Raw genomic sequence first — 20,086 nt, forward strand, 5'->3', positions numbered from 1 at the left:
CTCTGCACTAGAACTTTTGCCGTTTCGCAAGTTTTCTGTCCTTCGTATTGTCAAGCTCGAATCCTCTACAAATATCTGTTCAGATCGACAAAGTGGAATTAACTTTTATTTCCTACACAGTTTTTTCTGGCTTTCTTTTTACTTTCTGACATATTTTGCGTGGTAACAAATAAAGTTCCGCTAAACCTGAGTCAAAGTATAAAATACAAAAACATCTACACAATCAATGATGGACAATAACAATGGAAGAAAACAACGAAAGGAGAATAAGTTTCTTATGAAGGACTTTTGTGTCCGTCCTGTATATTTGTTTTTCCTTTACTATTGTTGGAAACATGTCAACTTTCTTGCCTGCATTTGCCTTTAGCAAACACTTCTTCAAGTTCATGTTCATATCTCTCTCTTTATTTGTTCTGTTCTCTTGTTCTTCCTGTTTGCTTCACTTTTTATCCTGTTTCAGCCGTATTTTTCATTCAGTTATACTTTCGTTTCCTCATTTTCTTTTCAACCCTTTTGTCTTTACAACCTAGCATCCTATTCAATCACTCGATGTTCCTTTTTAAAATTCTTCTCTTCATTCTTTCCGACTGGTTTCGATTTTTTTCTTCCATTCTTATTTTGTATCCTCATGGGTTTTAATTCCCATTAATTGTTGTTGTCTTTACACATACCCTTTCTTTTTCCTCCCAAATTTCACACAATGACTGAGTGGAACTTAAAAAAAAAAACAACAAAAAAACAGTAAATGCTGGTAAGTATAAACAATCTCTTCAACTTTTTTCCAACCTGGGGTAGGTGTAATGGGGTAGGGGTGGTAGTCTACGCATGCGCATGGTGACAGGCAGTTGTGCATATTATGGTTCCCACACGTGGTATCTGTGTTTGTATCGCCTTACACTTGGAGCACACTTGCAGGATGCTGATGTTCCACAGACAGGAATCTGGACCTGGCGGATGCACTACTCACGATGCATAACTCCTGGAATGAGGGAAACAAAACTAGGTTATCTGTCCATAACCGCAGACAAGAGGGAGCGAGGGAGAGTTTGGGGGGACCGGGACAAGTATTGTTGATCGGTGTGGTAGCCATGTGCCCATATATACAAATATATATATATCTTCTGACCTCCACATGGAAGCGCGCTTTCCAGCTGTTTCGCAAAAATCCCACGAAAAAATACCGAATCCTTGTTTATGGAGGATTTTTATTTGTTACAGCAGTTTCCTCCTCAGCATGAAGAACTGTTTATTGCTGGGACACTCAGGCACCATGTGAATATCAAGTGTATCGTGCGACTGTACCGGTGTAAAAACCACAGGAACTGGCGGGTGGCGTGGGGTGGGTATCGAAACTGGGTAGGACGTGGAAATGGGCGAGAAAAAGGAGAGAAAATAAAGGGTCTTTAAAGATAATGATTTAAATTAATGATTGAAATTCCGGATAGACATTTTTAAAAAGAAATAAAAGCCTTACAGGAAATGGTTATTTCATGGTGTGTGTGTGTTGCACTGATAATGGCAATGATAATTCTGCATTAACAAGCCAAACTGTGCATAAAATACATCAAATGACATAAAAAGCGAGAGAACAATGAACTAAATGCACTCACACACACACACATTCACACACACCCACACACACAGATGTAAAGAGAGTGAGACAGAGAGCGGATAACGGTCACACATTTTTCAGGCGAGTATACATTTCATTGTATACCTAACAATAGCAGACAGAAGAAAGTCTGTGTATACTACTAGTGCCTGTGTCCTTGTTATGATCATGTTATGATAATGCTGCACATACCGATGTACGTGCCAGATGGATGCACGTGATGAGGGAGCAGCATGGCAGCCAAACCTCGCGGCCCGGTCACAATTTCCGCACGGGAAAAAAATCATGAAAATGATCAAAGGACTGCAGAATGGCCACGTATGCTGTTCAGCACCACTGCACCGCTGCACCCACGTGCATTCAGCCATCGACGTCAGCCCCACGTGTCTTGTTACATGTGACCTTCATAAGCTCGCTGCGCCATCTGTTGGAGAAGTAAACACATGGGGTCGGAGGTCAGCAACGTAAGTGTGGGGTGGGTTTGGAACGCAGAGAAAAAACGATTTAACAGTTTGGTGTTAATGTACCCCCCACCTTCTTTTTTAAAAAAAAAAAACCGACCACTTGTCAGGCAATGAAGACGTTTATGAAAGGACGTGAGAAGATTGCAAAACATTCAGCCGCCATTATTCTCCTGTATTTCGCGATGACACGTGATGTGTCTGGGGTTTCGAGGGCTTTAATAGCGCGGGAACCAATGTTTCATGTAAAGTCGGCGAAATTTTTCTTGCTTGACTACACTCAGCACTTCAACTAAAATCTACAGTATGGCTGCTTCCAGTATTTTGCGGGGCCGCCTGGTGTCTCGCGAGACCTCACGTGACTCGTAGTCATTCCTCCTGAGTTTTAAGACCACGTGACTCCTATCGAACGCTGGGAGTTTCTTTGAAGATGTAATAATCAAAGATTTTACGATGGAATCCTCGAGTGTCTCCGTGTCTCGACCATGTCTCGAGACGATCAGTTCCTTCTTGCTTTCTTTCTCCCCGCGTCTGTCGGTCCGCCAGTAAAGAGGTTAAGACGTTGCCCAGGGCAACATTGGGACTCAAGGACAAGTGTCTTGTTTCCATAGTTATAATGTGGTGTCCAGACACGGCAGACGCTTGAGAGTAAAGTAACATGAAGCAATGTTTGTACAAGGTTTGGCAACTTCCAAGAGAAGATTTCGCTTTCCCTCATTTTGCCCCGGGGATAACATTTTACCTCGCTGTATAACTACACCCCCAGATGGCGCTCGTAGGAGTGTAATCAATGGTAGTGTGGTGTTTAAAACTCTCGTTTATCACAACTGCAGTGAAAGACGCTGAGTTAGAAAGATTATCTCATCTTTGCCATGCAAACCATGTTACAGAATCGACATTCCCCCCTCGGTCCTCCTCCACTTTTTGTCCTTCATTTTTCAGAGCATCCTTTTGTCTTATCATACTCACTGCTTGGGTATAAGAGACAATAAAAGGGGAGAGAAAGGAAGAGATAAACCCCTCTCCCCGTCGTTCTATTCTGTTCATCCATCTGCGTTACGGTGGCTGTAACTGAATGCTAGCGCCTAACAGACTGATAAAATGCGCGATTGTCCTCCCGGCCACGAGGCAGCAACATGCGACTCACGAGCGGTGAGTAGGGAGACGAGGAGGGAGACGAAGAGATCGCGAGGAGGGAGTGAAGGCTTGAAGGCAATGTCTGAGCACGCACACGAATAAAATCAATCCCGGAGGCTTTTGAGAGAAGGCCAGGGGGGTAGTGAAAACATCGGATCCTACCTCCCCTCTACTGAGGTCGGGGTCAGAGGGCAGGATCAGATTAACAACAGGCACAGACAAGGCCGCTAGACAGGAAAACGAGAAAATCGCAGGGCATGTGATGGGTGGGGAGGGCAGTTTACCTCCGGGGTGGGAAGCAATGACTTGCTATTAACCCTGCTGGGTGTCTGACGTCCCCTCCCACCCTTACATCGCCGAAGGACATGATGTAAATACCTGTACAGGAACACAACAGGGTAAGATCCTTCTTTGGTCCACTTGAACAGAGGAGTGGCGGGGCGGAGAGAGGTCTCAGTGGCGAAAGGATGGAGAGAGATTGAATAATATTAGAGATGTATGGAAAGACTAAGAGACAAAACAAACAAATAAAAGTGTTGTTGTTTTAAGCCGTGTGACATTCTATTAGAGAACGAGAGAACGACAGTCATGTCTGTACATTCGCATTTTTTTTTTTTCCAATTTTGCATTTGTAGTTTATGTCGTATACAAAAGTCTAAGCTTTTCTCATTCCTCTGGCTGTTTGATTGCCGAGAGATGGGTATATTTTCATCATTATTTTGGACATTAGGTGATCATATCGACGGGTATTCAAGTATTTGTCGTGTGTCCGACTGGTTAATTAATTAACCAATCAACGCAGCACCTACTTTTTGCCGCCCCTGCTTGTTGGTTTGTCAGTGCATATCAGAGTCGAATCTGATACAGATGATAGAGGATGAGGAAACAGCCAATGCCACTACAAAGTCCAAGGGCAGATTCGCAATCTTATGAAAGGGAATAAAACTATAACAGGTCATGGACTACAATAAGGACAAGAAACGAATCTTCTGGTTTCATTTATCATAAATCAGATACTAACACTAAATTACATTATCGTACAGTGGATCTCGCATTATATTGAAAGGTTTGTAAAGTGCATCTAGTTCTATCTTGAAGGTTCGTAAAGCAGATGTTTACACTCAATCAAAAGGTTTGGAACAACTTTACTTTAGAAGGGTACTGACAAAGTGTTATGGATGCACACAGCGAAATAGGAAAACTAACCTGAACCCATACCTAAACATACCCTAAACCCTATCCCTACCCCTTCCCCAATTCCAACCCCTGGTTTATCAACAGTAAACACTGTCATGGCTCCGTCACCTTCTTGACACTGTACCTAGGCTTGTAAAGCAGATAATAACACTACATTAAAATCTTCTCGACTGAGACTCGAATGTCACACTATTGACAGTGTGTTACCCTGTTCCCCCGGTACCCTTTATTCCTCCCACCCACCGCCACCTACCCTTGTTTATTTTGTTCCCTCTGTTGTTGTGAAAGCGGATTGAAAAGATTCGGAATCCGATCAGGGTTGAAGCAAAGAACAACCCACACGAGTAATTTCTTGTTCATTGAAGCGAATCGGGTGACTGCACGGTGACTGCCCTCGCCTTGTTCAGTATGGCATGGTAATAATTCAGAATTGCTGATGTGTGTTTATATGAACAAACCTAGACAGATCGCTGTTTGCTTGTTTTTCCGCCAGAATATCATGTCCTGAGTATTGATGTCTGATCGTGTCATTGCCATCATCATCATGTGATGAATTCACTTGTAAAAACCACCTTAGGCCATGACAACGATTAAAATGTGTTCTTGGAAGGAAGTTTACATCTTCACACCTCACACACCCCCGCCTTGTGTTTGTGTGTGTGTATGGAGAGAGAGAGACCTTCCCTATGAAATGCTGCACTCCCCTCAGCCTCTCTTCCTTTCGTAGCAAAGGTCATAAAAAAAAGAAAGAATTCTGTGCGTATTCCACTTGTCGATGTTTAAAATATTGCGCAACTTCTGGATGTGGCTCAAGTCCACCATCTGGCACAACGAAAATAACCCTGGTTATCTCTAGACAACATCTGTTTTCTGCACCTGTTAGACAGACCACTGATAACAGACAAAACATGGCTCACTTTGTATTTTTCATTAATCTTTTTCTCATTTCGAACAACCGAAGCTTTAAATATACTTTCTGTCGCTTCAAAGTAATCCCGCCCTACCATCGCTGTAGAGAAGCGATGATAGATAATGGTAATGGTCGTGACAATGTAGGATTCGTAACAGAATCAGTAAGAATGGTGGTGCTGGCAGTGCTGATGCTCAGATTAAATGTAATGTACCCACCCACCTACCCAAACACCCCTCCACCCGACACACATGCAGTTACTAACGCTTGCATGCACCGTTGCCCACAGAGTTAATTGGAATGTATTGTTATCATCAACATTAGATTGGGTGATGAGAGCGATGTCTGCGTGTACTTCACATTGTTACTCGTCTGTCCTTCCCATCAATCGTCTCTATCACAATTCTCATATATCAGTTCTGTCTAACAGGCTGTTTCCCTTCCCATCTCCATTGTCTTTCCACGGATGCTCTCCTCGTCCTGTTCTCGGAAACTGGGATGGCCGTCCGTGTTGACTAATGTGTTTCGACTGCCATCCTCACCTTATAAATACACGAGCCTTGTCACAGACCCCCGACAACTACGTAAAAAAAATAACAAGGCTTTGGTGTCCCAGACAACTAACAAGTTCTTACAAAGGTATGTTCACACCTGTCACCTCTTTCCGGGAGGTGTGTCTCATCAGCGACGTTTTCGTTTTCCCGAAACAAGAAGAGAGGACGACTGACGACTAACAGGAACCTTGCCTCAGCCCTCGTGCGAGGACTGTTTCTGTGTCTGTCAGCGTGTCTGTCTGTCTGTCTGTTCGTCTGTTTGGCCTTCTTTGGCCCCTTGAACAATCTTGAGCCTGTAACATAATCTAGCATACAATTCTCTTTATTGTAACACAATGTTCACAAGAATGTAATAATGCTCACCATTGCAGACATCCATCGGTCTTTTGAAATCCGACATTCAAAAGGAGAATGAATGATTTACTTTAAAAGACCATGCAATACAATTCCATGGCCACAAATTAAAAAAAGACGCTAAATGAGCTGTAAAATTTTTAAGGCGGATGTTTTTAAGGCAACGCTTCGTAAAATAACAATGTCCTTTTTTTTTTGAATTTAATGCCTGTCACCTACTTTTGTCACGCGATTCATTAATTAATTCCTTCTTTTTTTCTTCTTGTTTTTTTTTTTTTTTTGAATGCCAAGCGACAGTCAGGTGAATGACTAACAGTCTGATCCTGATGGCTTTAAAAACAATACATCAGATGAGTCAACCACATTGCAGTCAGAAATGTTTTTACAACCCATAATTTGAAGTCCTTTCTACCCTTCCCCCAACCCCACCCTGAATGAATGTTGTGTACACGCCCATAAATACATTTGCGCAAATGTGTGCACGTGTTTGTATATATAGTGTTGCATGGTTGAATGATTCTTCAGTATTGTCTTTTTTATGTCAGACAGGATGCATCCGACAGCTTTAGCCACCAAAAAAAAAAAAATACTCTTCAAAGGCTTGCCGCCAAGATTTTATCGATCCTGTAATGGGCGGTAATCGATGTTGTAGGATGATAAAAGTTTACCTTGAAAAGCCTGCTGCAAGAATGTAATTTTGTGCAGATGAGTCACTGTAAAGAACTTTACGAATGTTCTTTCATTCCGTCCGTGAACGTGGTCGACCGATGTGCAAACGGGATGGGGGATAATGGAGAAAGCCTGGCTACGATGTCTTCCTATGGATGGGAAAGAAAGAAAGTTGCGGGCAAGTGAATACTGGTACAATATATCTTCACACCATCTTCTCATCATACATCCCACCTCCTCCCAACCATACGACTGGGACAGAGAAAGAAAGATGGGGTTAGCTATCGCTACACATTTCTACGTGCACGAACGAACAAAACAAATAAACGACCGTGCCATGAGATCGATCCCCATCAACCGCATTGTTCATTCACTCACACACACAATATCCACTGATAACATGAAGATTAAAAGTCTAAGTGCAAGCTCGCCCACGTGCCGAGGCGTTTTTCGATTGACAAGTCGTCAGGTAGCAACAGTCCCACCCAGCTGTGGACCTCACGGGTATCGTCTACCTGTGAGTAACCAAGGCTGCCACGCTGGCAGCGCAAATATTCGAGTACCTGGACCCTCCTACCTTCTTTTCTTCCCTCCCTCAAGTCCCCACACGCCGTGGGCTGTTATGACTCACTGAAGCACGTGAAGCTGACAGCAGTGTCTACGTGTACGAATGGCGACTTCATTCACGTGAAAAGCGGGATGAGGTACGTGGTTACCTTTACTTCCACCCCTAACCCTCACCCTCACACTCCCCTCCCCCACCACTATCCACTTCGATTGGGGATTTAGGACGACCCGGTCAAAGGTCACTCAGGGACAATCGGACCACCTGTGTCAGTCGGATTGTGGGCGGCCGACTTCAAAGGCATGTTGAGCGGGATGATGATTGCACCAAACAGGTGGCGCAGTGCCACGTCAGTCAAGACCGAGTGCGTGGAGCTCATGATAAGGCCAGCTTCACAGCTTCGCCCAAGATGACGCAAATGGATATTTGTGGGCTTGCATTCAGTCTGACCCACGTCCACGAGGGCATTACAACGGTCAGGGACACAAAGAAAACGCAATTAAAATGACTGGACCACGTGACGTCGATAGGAAAGCCAGCTTCACTCCGCCTGTATTTTCCTTGATATGTTATTGCGATTGTAAATTTTGTTTTGAGTGAGTTTTCCTCTTTCCTTAAGTTATTTTAAACATTTCCGATGAATGTTTGATTTTACTTGCATGAACCACTTTTGCTACAATTATGTCAAACAAAGATTTTTTTTTTTTTTACACATTTCCTTATAGAAACCTCAGCATTGCGTGGCAGACATTAACAAAAAAATCGACGAAATATTTGTTCCATTTATAGGCTATCAGAGAAAACTTTCGATATGATTATCTCAGATTAACTACATTGATGCGTAGAAGATTGGTGTACTTTAAACTTCTCATTAATTATGCTTTTGGTTTCACGAACCTTGCCTGGCCAGATGATGCTATGTGGTGTCACGGAACTATATTGTGTGACAGTTGAATTAGTGTGTCGAGAAAAATAATACAGGAAAATCTCATTGTCGTTTGCTGGATGAAAACACACCTGGCTACTACGTTTTCAAATTTCTAATCGCGATTTCTGAGTAGAATAAATAAGGCGATGTGAGAAACCTGATGGACAAACAGATGACAAATGTATTTATTTCTCTCTCTCTCACACATAGGGTGGTATTTCACAATGCTGCCTGCCAACCATCTGTCTTTCTTCTTGACGACTGCCTATGTGCACTGCATATTGAAGAGGAGAATTATCAGATGTCAAGTTTGTTTACCAGCTCGACGGGAAAGCCCGCTTCAACATCTTTAGATCCTGGACTTTCCTTCAACAGCCCCCCCCGGCTCCCCCGACTCCGCCCCCTTGGGCAAATTTATCAGGGGGTTACACGTCTTTGTTTACCATCCTCTTACCTGTTGTCTTTGTAGGTCTAGACCGCACCTCGCCAAAACCTCGTCATTGAGAAGCGAGTCCGCGGCAAGATCAGTTGCGGGAACAGCGCACGGCGAGTACATCTGGCGTACAGCTTCCCGCTATACAATAGCTATTCCGACCTTTTCCTTCTCCCTACTCAACCTTCCCACCCTTAAACCCACCCCTACACACCACCACCACGTCGCACAGCCCGCCAACCTGGTTGCATACATTAAGCCGAGGGGGAAAGCCGCTGATTAGTCGAGCGAAAAGAATAATAGAAGGTCACGTCACGTCACGTGCGTCCCCTGAGATCGTCGTCACAACTCGTAGTAAATATCCGAGGCCAAACCACAAGGTCAGTCTAACTCCGCGTACTTTATTCCCAAGCTCGCCGGCTCGCTCTAGGGCGTGTCTTCCTGCGAGGAACGCGCGCGCACTATTTTTTGAGTGTGTACGGTAGTACGGTGCGCCGATATAAAGGCTCCCCGCGTGCGAGCCGGTATTTACAAACTGTACGTATTGTGCTGTTGTACACTTGGGGGCCCCACTGGCTGCCTGGACCACGAGTCTGCTTGCCTGTCTCCACGATGACGGTTCTCATCTTCGATAACACGTCGTCTGCTGCCGGAGTATCAGTGATGGACAAATCTCAAGTTCGAAAGAATTTGTCGGAAGAAGAAAACGAATTAAAAATTGTAACGGGATCTGCGGTTCGGACGAAGTGTTTGATGAGTAAGGGACACGGAGGAGGAGGATCTTTCTTGTGTGTGGAGGATGAGTGTTCGGAGAAATTAATTTGTGGCGGGAATGGAGTGGACAGTGTGAGAATCGATCACCCGTACGCGTTATCGAATGTTAACGAGCGTTCGGACTTGGCTTCTCTGATGGGTGAGTTACTCTCATCTCACTCCTTCTCTTTCCTTTTAAACTGAAACTCGAGTGTTAACTTTTAATGATGATGTTAAGTGAGGACATTACAAGTGCAGTGATGTTTGAAAACATGTTATAAATTATTACAGTGATGAAGCCGCATGTTTGGAATAGTTTTGATATATATACATCTTGTGATGAGGGAAGACTACTTTCTGTAGTAGGAGTTAAATACACACACAAACGAAGACGCCTGTGCACATGGAAGAGCTGATTTAACACCTGTACTCGTCAGGTAGTGCTGTAATCATCTTTTCACTAATTAAGGTTTTAACAACGATCATACCCACACGTGGTGATCCTATAGAATACAAGTTTCAGAAATTTATTCATAAACTGAATACATTAACGGCCAAGTTTTACAAGAGGCTGTCACTGGAAAATTCTGTTGACTAAGGAGATTAATTATTACCGTTATGAAATCGTTGGGTGAGAGGAAGAAAGGTTGATGTTGCCCAGCAGCACACCTGAAGTCCCGCGCTGATGAGTACCTACCCTTCATGGGCGTTGAAACCGGTTTGTCATTCCATTATCCACATGTCTGAGCACCCCCCAACGGCAAATCACTTTACAATCTTTCGGAACGTGAGAGGTCAGAACAGACAGAGGTCCATGGTGGTGGTGGTGGTGGTTGATGGTGGGGTGGACGGCAGTTAAAGCTGCTGCTATGTAGATGTCATTCGCTCGAAGGGTATCTGCGTCGTTCATCACGCTTCACTGCCAGTCCGATGAGTGTAACTGGAGGCTGTAGGGTATCTTTTGGACGGTAGATGTATATCTCCACTTCTCCCCTCTATCTTTTGAATATTGTCATTAATCACAGTGACACTTACATTGCTTATTTTGAACAATAACCGAAAACAACAACAGCCACTTTTATTAATTACAACATACATTTCGCATCTGTTTTCTTACATGCGTGTGGTTCGACATCGTTCTGCCACGTGTTGCTGAAGGAAATACGAGATTGAGGGTGGGTAGGTAAATAGGGGAGTGAAAGAGGGGCTCATTAGTATCTAATCGTTAGCAGGTTTGGCATGCTGGTGGTCGTCAACACAAGACTAGGGATCAGAGGCAAGATAAAACCTTGGGGTTGGGATAAGGGGAGTAATCGTCTGGGTGGATTTTATTTCCCAGGGGTTCGTGACCCGTTTGAGTTCAAAGGCTTTAGATTAGAGGCGCAACGGTTAGTACCTGTCACCAATATAGTGAAGGTTGGCTGTCCTGGGTTCAGATCTCGTCTCGGGCACGCTGTTCTACTTTATCCTGTGACATCTGTTTACAGGGCTGGCTGTGATAAAGTCTTAGCTGCTGATTCGGCGTAAAGCAACAATATATATACACAAACACCTGGCATTAATGTACAGGTCATGTATGTTTTATACATGTGGCACAATAGTAGAGAAGAGAGAGATAGAAAAATAGTCGACAAAGCCTAGAAAACAGGAAGTTGTAGATTTGCCGCTGAACCCTCTCTCCCTAAAGGTCGTTGACATTTAAATTGTCGCGTCTCGTGGCCTTAACCAGACAAATAATGTTGAATATAGATTTACGTTCGGTGACGGTTTTTTTTTTTTTTAAATGTGAAGCTTAATTACAAGGTCGACAGCATTTCTGGCGAGGAAAGATTCCCATCACGTGCAGACACCATCCGGGCTGTTGAGAAGGATGACACGACCGGAACACAAGAAAGTCTGATGCTCTCTCGTGAGGGACCGCAGGCCGTCTAAGTAAAACAAAGGTCAAACGTCTGCTAGCTTGAAACCGGAAGTAGCATCTTACTGTCATGACCTTTCGGAAGCGAGACGAAGATCAGTCGAGGCAGGCTTCGCTCTTGATCTAGCATCCCTGTCCCCAGTGTATCTCTCTTGCCAGCCGTCACTTGTCAGTAAACTGGGAAACTTCGGCTCATTGCTTCGAGAGTAAGTGCGACTTAGCTAAGCTTGTTCTTAGCGAGAATCGACGATTTATTTTCTACTTACTGAATAAATGTTAGGGGCAGTTTAGGTAAGAAAAACGGTCAAAACCAGAGTAGGTTTCTCTAACAAGACCCTCCATTACCCTACACACCTCATTTCGCCATCCCACTCTCTACACCAACTCAAAATTTCTCCTCCATCACCCGCTGGGGTAAATTTTCCGCTTAAAGTAAAAATCCACACTAATTCGAAGTCCAAAAATTACAACAAAAAAATTTTAAGAAAACGCACAGGGTTTTGAACAAAATAAAGAAGTTTGCGAGATAAACTAAACGAAGTGCTAACTAGACATTCACGACGGATTATCAGGAATTGGAGGCGAGGATTAGGTGACGTGACTGAGAGCGCACGAGACGTGAGGGCGTTGAAGCACGCATTTGTCTGCACGCTCTTGGACCTGTCGTGACAACCAGTCACGAACATATTTTTCTCTAGATAAAGAAGCCAGCTGTGAGCGCCAAAGTGGGTATAAATGTCGTCCCCTTACCTTTTGTTTTTGTTAACTGGGGAGTGACGTGTTATTAGACCATTTTTTTTTCTCGGGGTTAGTTTTGTGAGGGTTGGGCGTTTCACAAATAGTGAAATAACTATTCTCTACAGCTATGGGAAACTTGCTGGACACCTCTTGGTTTGGACGCCATGCTCTAACCACTCACCTCTCCTCCTAACCTCTATCACCTTCCCTTGGGGTAATTTTAAGAAAGGCTGTTAGTAACTGATACTGATGAGTTTCAGGGCGTGTGTAGAAAGGTGACATCATGCACCAGACCCCAAGTCTCTATTGCAAGAATGTGGAGGAGGAAGGTGAGGGGAGGCCAGTTCTCTTGTCGTCCCAGGGTGGCAATAAGTTGCCATCAAAGGGTTGTCGCCCCACAGGACGATTGCGTCACGGTGGTGAAGAGGCGACTTGTCTCGCCAGATAAAAGCGTTGGCGCTAGTTAGTGACAGGTCCCGGCTCGGAAGGAAGATGATATAGTACAATCAGGACAGCAGATGATGGGGGTCTAGATGCTAGGGAAGATGAAACGTGATTGAGGCCACCTCGCTGGGCCGAAAGGTCAAGAGGAGCACAGTCATTTATAGAGGATATAAAAGATTGATGATAATAGCGATGTAAAAAAAAAAAAAACCTACTACAACTTACTGTCTACTGCACACGTATACACCGCACACCCTGGCATGCATAGACACGAAATCACATTGTTTGTGTTGATCTCATTGATCATTTCTCAGAGAGAAAAAGGAACGATTATCGTCTTGAAAACCGTCTGAAATACATAAATAAATAATGCTGTCTACAGTCAATAATACGCGAGAACTTTAGTCAGAATTTTATTTCGATGTATCCCATAAGTAAAAAAAAATGAAATAAAATATAAACTAATTTTCCGTCTTGACAAGAAAGCAATAAAAAAATTAAATATGTACATTTTTAAAAAGACGAAGAACAAGTTCTGCGGGCTTGCATTCACAATAGGAATCCAGTTCTATAAGCTCGGGGCGTTTCCAACGATGGGTTTCACGTGAAAAGGTCAGGAAGGAAAAAATCGGGGTGAGCGAGCTTTTCAGGGTGTCCCGTGAAGCGACGAGCTCAAAGGCCTGTGAACTTTGACCTGCGAGGTGGAGGGTGTTCCCACGGCGGTGAGGGGTTGGGGGAGGGGCTCACGTGACAAAAATGCGGTTTGGCGAGATGCCTCTTGACGAGGAACGAAATGTTTTCATACAGAAAGGGTGGAACCTGGTGCAGCTACGGGTAGCCTCAATGAGCCCGTTAGAATGAAAGCAAAGCTTGCTTGTCAAATCCAGTTCTATTCAAGCGGTCCCTCCATTATACTCGGGGGCAGTGACTATTCATTGCCTTCCTTTGGAATAATGTTTGAGAATCCTTTTTTATTGCCCTATCTTAATATCTGTGGATATGTATTCAGAAAAAAGTGTAAATATACTAATGTATACGAGGCACAAACCGCTATTGACAGCAGTCAGAATAAGAGAAAGAGAGAAGAACTCAGGCTTTTCTCTTCCTTTGCCACGAAGAAGTAGCCCGACCTTTGTGAACTCTCATCCCAATTCTCATCACGCTAACAACTTTTTCTCATGTTTCGTGACCGTACATTTCCTCTCCATCAAAACTTGGTCGGTTTTAATGGAAGTTGTTCATCTGACAACAAATTATTTTTCGTTCTTTTCTTATTTTTCAATTCCATCTTTCCTTTCCTCAGTCTCTTGTTCTTTTTCTTTTTTTTTTTTCCTGTGTCGCTCCATTTGTGTGCTCCTCTTTTGTTTTGGTATTTAGTCTATTTTTCTGATGTTTTTTTTTCTGTCCTTCTTTAAGTCTTTTTATCATCCTATTTCTTCCGCATTTTTTTCTGTTTTAGTCCTCATCTTCCACTTTTTCCTTTTTTCTGTTAGACCCTTATTAGCCTTTGACATTAACCTTAGTAAGTAACAACAAAATGAAGGCTGGAAGACGTAACAAATTGTATTTTTATTTATTTATAAATATATATTTTTTTGAGACGTAGAGGGGGAGTGGCAAGCACAGACTCAACGACCGATACTTGATGAGACCGGAGACTGTTGTGATGGAACAGAGTGGATTCAAGGAGATTTATAATAATGTCTAGGGAAGTTGAGTTAAGCCTAAAAGCACTTGAAAATAAAATAATTCTTTTCCTGCCCTTGTATAGGTTCAGACACAATAAACCACTCCGCGACAGTAAAGGACATTCATTGCCTTGTCCTCAGCTTTTTGTTTGTCAAAGCCGCCTTTGAGATATTTTTACAGCCTTCTTCACATTGCCAGTCCCTGGGGTCAGCTGCACAACACATTTCTGTTTAAACACTTAAATCTGTTTTATCAGTTTTATACACGCACACTGCAGAACATAATTGTAGAACTTAAACTAAAATTGTTTTAAAACTAAAACTTTTCTCTCGTCAGCAATTTTTTTGTATGCGCTTGTGAAACTCGTTTAAATGCCACAGGAGATCATTTTTTCAAACTTTTCTAAATTTGCTTCTTTAAAACAGTTTTAAGTCTTAACAAACATGCAACTGCCCCTCCAAAGCTCACAGATAAGCATGCAGGTCGAAGTTTTGTATCGCTAAAAAAAGGATTTGTCCCAGTCTAGGCGTCTTTGATTTGTCAATGCGAATAAAATTTACAATTAAAATAAGAGGGAGGGACTCGTTATTTCAACAATGCAGGCCAGGGAAGGAGGGCTGTAGGACGGCATACATCGGCGACACCCGCTTTGCCTACAGGACAATAGGACACTGGATTTTTAGTACGTATGTGTTTAGTGGGGTGTGTGTGTGAATCGACCACCTCAACGACCTATGACAAAGTACAGGATATAGATGTGAACAGGACAATGGCTTCTCTTGAATAGTTTGTTGGGTGCAGTGTAGGAAGATGGCTTGGGGGATAGGAGGGCAGACTCCATGCTGACAGTGAACAACGTTCACATTCTTGCCTCCTCAGTATTTGCCCACCACTCACCCCCCCCCCCCGGCTCCTACGCCACTGGGGTGTGTTTATGCATCACGGTTTGACGAACAGACCGTTGAGTATGGGTGTGTTTTATTGTTTAATGTGATGTACTGCGTCAAAGGCGAGGTGATACCTGCTCAGCTGCATCACCTGATGGCCTATCCTCTCTCTCGTTTGGAGTTCAGTGAGGAGAGAGAGAGGAGGGAGGGGAGTTGTGACGACAGGTGTAGGAGGGGACAGCTTGAGGCCACTCTTTGTCTCCGGACATAGCGTCAACAATGACAAGCATACGGTTGACCTCCCGGCAGTTGACAAGCCCTCGCACAGCAGACAACAGAAGGCACTTACATCCGTACCGGTGGAACAAGACGCCAGTCAAAAGCTCGACATGAACACACAGCAGGACGTAAATTGACGCCACTTTCCGCTTGACTGCATCCTGTTAGTTTGTCTTGTTTTTCTCCCGACTTGGTGGTAATGGTGGTGATGGTAGTGGTGGTGGTGGTAGTGGTGGGGAGACAAGGTACAAAGGGTGGGGATGGGAGGTGAGAATGAAGGAAATCGAATCAGGATGAAAGAAAGACAAACAATAAAATTTCTAGCATTGTCTCCAGAGCTTTGAAGTACTTCCTGATGGTGTACGTCCAGCAACAGCAACATCCACACTTTGTGAACTCGGTGATTACAAGGCTACAGTCCTGCACTATCTCATTGTCCTGACCGTGCAAACAATCAGATGAGAGCGTGCACGTGCATGTTTGCGTTGCGTGTGGGCGTGAGCATGCGTGTTCCAGTCCTGCGCTTGCATGCTTGAAGGGTTGGGCACGCGCCTGGCCGTGGTTGCCCTGCCTCGTTAGCCGGCAAGTGCCAAGTTCTTTGAAGTGGTTGCGCTCCAACTAAGCCATTTCGGTGCGCTTCAATTGATCATGAAGATTTTAGCAGCTGCAGGCATCGTTTTCTCACTGAAATCCCAGCTAGTCGTCTCCATTTCCGCTGCAAACAAAGTAGCTGCAATGTTTTGCATTGTTGGCTGGCATCACCAGACCTTGTTTTCCTGTTGATGAGAGAGGCGATAAGGGTGAAGATCTGTGACAGTTAATCTATTGTTTATCGCGCCTGTTCTCACGGGAAATATTTACTGCATCTGAAATGACTCGTGTGTCTTTTTTTTTTTTTGTCAAGGATGCGCTCAGAGAGGGGCATAGTTAGAGGAAGTCATTTCCTCCATGTTGGCTGTAAATTAGAGGAAGACAGGATTCTAAGAAATCAGCTTCAGTAATTACATGACTCAGAAGAAGGCACACCAGCTTTAATAATAGATAATTTGTTTTGCTTCCTTGTCAACCATGCGGGCACAGTAAATTGCAGTTTCCCCTACCGTTGGGTGCATTTTATTTCGACTTAAAATTTATTTTGATTATAGTCCATAAATGTAAAATATCTAAATTAAAATCTTTAAATATATAATCTAGAAATTTATATAAAAAGTGTTTTAGGACGGATCTTTCGGGTGTCGCCAGGAGTCATTATATTACACGACAACTTCGTGCTGTCGTTGAGATCTTAATGATCTTCACACCTCATTGTCTTCTTTCCCGTGTTGCAGAAACGTGCGAGCTGGATGCGGACTTCCTAAAGGAGGCCGTCAACGACAAAGAGAGCTTCCAGCACTTTCTGGATGATGTCATCAACGACTACGACGTACCGGCAGACGACATTGTCCTTGGACTCCTCGACGAAAGTGTCAACGGGCACCGAGTGTCGGCCAAGTCGCCCTATCAGCCAGCGCCGTCCCTCAACTCCTGCATCTTCTCCACGGCAGGGTCCACGGAGACCAAGCTCTGCTCCAGCGTGTCCTCCTCCTTCCCGATGACCACCTGCTCCTCCCAGTGGATGAAACAGGCCGACCTCTTCCGGACAACCTTCGCGGTGGCGGCGACAACCTTCGCGGTGGCGGCGACAACAACTGTAACCCTTTCGTCTACAACTGTTCTCCCTTCGTCCTCGTCTTCCTCCACGTTCACAATGTCTTCAGCCACCGAGAAGAAGAGCGAATTGCAAGATTCTCTTCTGGACGAAGACATAGATGACACTTCAGTGACAGTTAGTCTCAGTGCCGACGACGACGACGACAGGTTCGACTGGTCGGTGGGGTCATCTTTGGTACCAGACGCCGCAGACCTGAAGGCGACGATAGACGATAATAACAACGTTTTCGCTGCGGAACAGAAGGAAGTCTGCGGGGACTGTCTGTCGGTGTCGGTTTCTCACCAAATTTCCAACGGTGTGTGTCTCTTGTGCTCCGCTGCCAGACTGATGAAGGCCAAGGACAGCTGCAGTTGCCAGGGGCCAGACTACTTCAGCTCCGGTCCGCTCCGTCTGGGGATCCCTGACCTATCGCCAGGAAACCCTTCGCCAGGCGGCGGAAAAAGAAAAAGTGAAGCTGATGACGATGATAGCTCGTGTCTTGATAACGACTCTGCCTGGAAGCGAGCGAGACTTTGCGGGGAGGTTTCCGAGGGCTCTTCTGTGGAATTCTCCTCTGCGGGGGGCTCGGAGACTGGAGGGGTGCTCGATCATGTCACGGTGTCCTCCACCCGGGACTGCCAAGAACGCCCCAACCCAGACGAAGAAAAATGCATGGACAGCAAGAAAGATCATCTCCTGGACATTCTGTGGCTGTTCCACCCGGACACTTCGGTGTCAGAAGATTCCCTGCCGCTCATGACCGAGCAACGGTTTCTGTGACCTCTTCGTGAAACTTTTCCACGAAATTTCCCTCCCCCTGACCTCCCGGCTACTCTAGATCTGTCCTCCCTTCCGTTGAGATTGTTTTGGCTGTGATATTTCCGTGATATACGTCCACATACGAACTATGCTTTTTCAGGGGCAAGTGTTAATAATGACATCCTCGCCTTCTCTCATCAGTCTTTTTCTTTCTCTCTCTCTCACCTTTCTCTCTCTCTCACACACACACACACAAAGAAGAGAATCAGGGACCTCAAGAGAACTGACTGGGGGCAAGGAGTAGTAGTTTTGGTCTCTTGCTGTCCGGTCAGACAGTCCCCAACACCATCGTTAATTATTCGTGGAAAATTAGTTTTTTTTATTTGGACTTTTTTTGGTGGTGGGTGGGTAGACTACTGTTTTCATCACCTATAAAATAGACTGGCGAGACGTTTTGTAGAAAAAACAAACAAAAAGCCTGCTTTTGGTTGTGTGATATTTGACTACATACCAGTGTCTTTGGTATTGTTCGCAGTGTATCTTTGATATCAAATGCCTTTCAATTTTTTGTAAGGTTTTGTCTGTTTTGTGAGATTTTGATTCGACTTCATTGTTGTCTAATTTGTTGCCTAAATACTTGTTCTACTTTCCCTTGCAAGAGCAGAGAGAACTCGGCCTGCTTACTCGTTTGTGTTTTGGGTAGGAACATTAAAGAACTTCTTTAAAGTGCTTGCATATGTAATGTCATCGAACTTGTATTTGCTTTACACTTGTTTGGTTCAACTGATTCCGGGTCGCAGGTATTACAGGTTTGTACTAGTCTCTCTCTCTTTCACAAACACACACACACGCCACTAATATGCGCGCTCTCGAGTAGATATCCGATCATCTAAACTATTTTAAAAACAAATGAGTTGCCGGAGGAAAGAGATTGTTGTATCTCTTCACGTACTTACGTCCCCCTCTCTCTCTCTTACCCTCCCTCAACTTGACACGAACGTTTTTATTTTTTTCGCTCGGCGAGGCTAGAACTTCCCCCCCCCCCCCACACACACACACACTCACACACACTACACCCTCGAAAAATGGGAGTATGGGGGTTACGTGACCTTTGATCTCTTACAGGCTACCGCACAGGTAGAAGTCCAGACACCACCCGATATCAATCTCGTGGTGTGAGGCAGTTGTCGCTGGGGTACCCGATTACTTGCTTCATAAAGAATTGTGAACGTCTTTGTCTATTGCTGTGTACACCTGGGGTAAAGGGGGCGCGGGGAGATAAGGGGGTGTGGGAGAGATAAGGGTGTCACCTAGTATAAAGGTTTTAGGCACTTTAGTGTCAGGCGGCTGCTTTTTACCTGTCGGTTTGTGGTTTTGCTCCATGTTGAATGTCGGCTCAATGCCGACTTTAACGGACATCCGGGGCTTCAGGTGGGTTTGCAAACATTCCATGGCTGAGTCTGTAAGAGTTACTGTCTGTAAAAGTTTGCTTTGTAAACCTTTTATTTTTGTTACTCCAAGAATTACTAGGTTTAAGTTTCCAGCCTCTTCCCCACCCCTTTTAATGATAGAAATGTGTTATCCTCAAGGGGTGGAGTGTGGGTTATTAGGCTATCGCAATTGATTGTTAGTGGGATGTTCAATTGTTGAAAGATAATGCATGATATATATATATGATTATATATTCTGACCCCGAGCAAGAGAAAGTTGCTCCTTACAGCACTCATCAGAGCACGTGCATGATCGACTTACGTTGCCCCCGGCTTCATTGAAGCAGCACGCGAAAGTCGGACTTTACCCCGACACACAAGACTGTCTCATACACTCTAACACCTTCATCGTTACCTGCCTTGCACTTTGACCCCAGTTGATCGACTTCGTACTTCTTACCCAATCTTTCACCCGAACCCTGTGACCAGCAACTTGCACGGCCATGACGACATCATTGTTCGCTATACTAATGATAACAGGTTGCTGGTCAATGCACTTCAAATTATTTTTATTTTTATTTTTGGGCGGAGAAGGTGTATCGGGGTCAGGTTATGATGATTCACAATATCCACTTTGCGTGTTCGATCAAAATTTGATCACTCAGTTCTCAATGACGAG

At 44.3% G+C, this 20,086-nt stretch overlaps 1 protein-coding gene across 1 annotated transcript; it reads left to right on the forward strand.

Moving 5' to 3' along the window:
* The first annotated feature begins 9,152 nt into the window (after window positions 1–9,152).
* On the forward strand, window positions 9,153–18,719 carry LOC112566535. Its single transcript, XM_025242760.1, has 2 exons — window positions 9,153–9,733; window positions 16,857–18,719. The coding sequence occupies exons 1-2, from the start codon at window positions 9,433–9,435 to the stop codon at window positions 17,996–17,998; spliced, it is 1,443 nt and encodes a 480-aa protein (XP_025098545.1). The 5' UTR covers window positions 9,153–9,432; the 3' UTR covers window positions 17,999–18,719.
* Window positions 18,720–20,086: the final 1,367 nt, after the last annotated feature.

Source organism: Pomacea canaliculata, linkage group LG6 (assembly GCF_003073045.1).
Source record: "Pomacea canaliculata isolate SZHN2017 linkage group LG6, ASM307304v1, whole genome shotgun sequence".
Lineage (NCBI taxonomy): Eukaryota > Metazoa > Mollusca > Gastropoda > Architaenioglossa > Ampullariidae > Pomacea > Pomacea canaliculata.

What these genes read in the sequence shown, in the direction of transcription:
- LOC112566535 (XM_025242760.1), top strand. Translation starts at nt 9,433, where the DNA reads ATGACGGTTCTCATCTTCGATAACACGTCGTCTGCTGCCGGAGTATCA. An exon ending in GGACTTGGCTTCTCTGATGG is followed by an intron (nt 9,734 to 16,856) that starts GTGAGTTACTCT and finishes CCCGTGTTGCAG; the next exon opens with AAACGTGCGAGCTGGATGCG.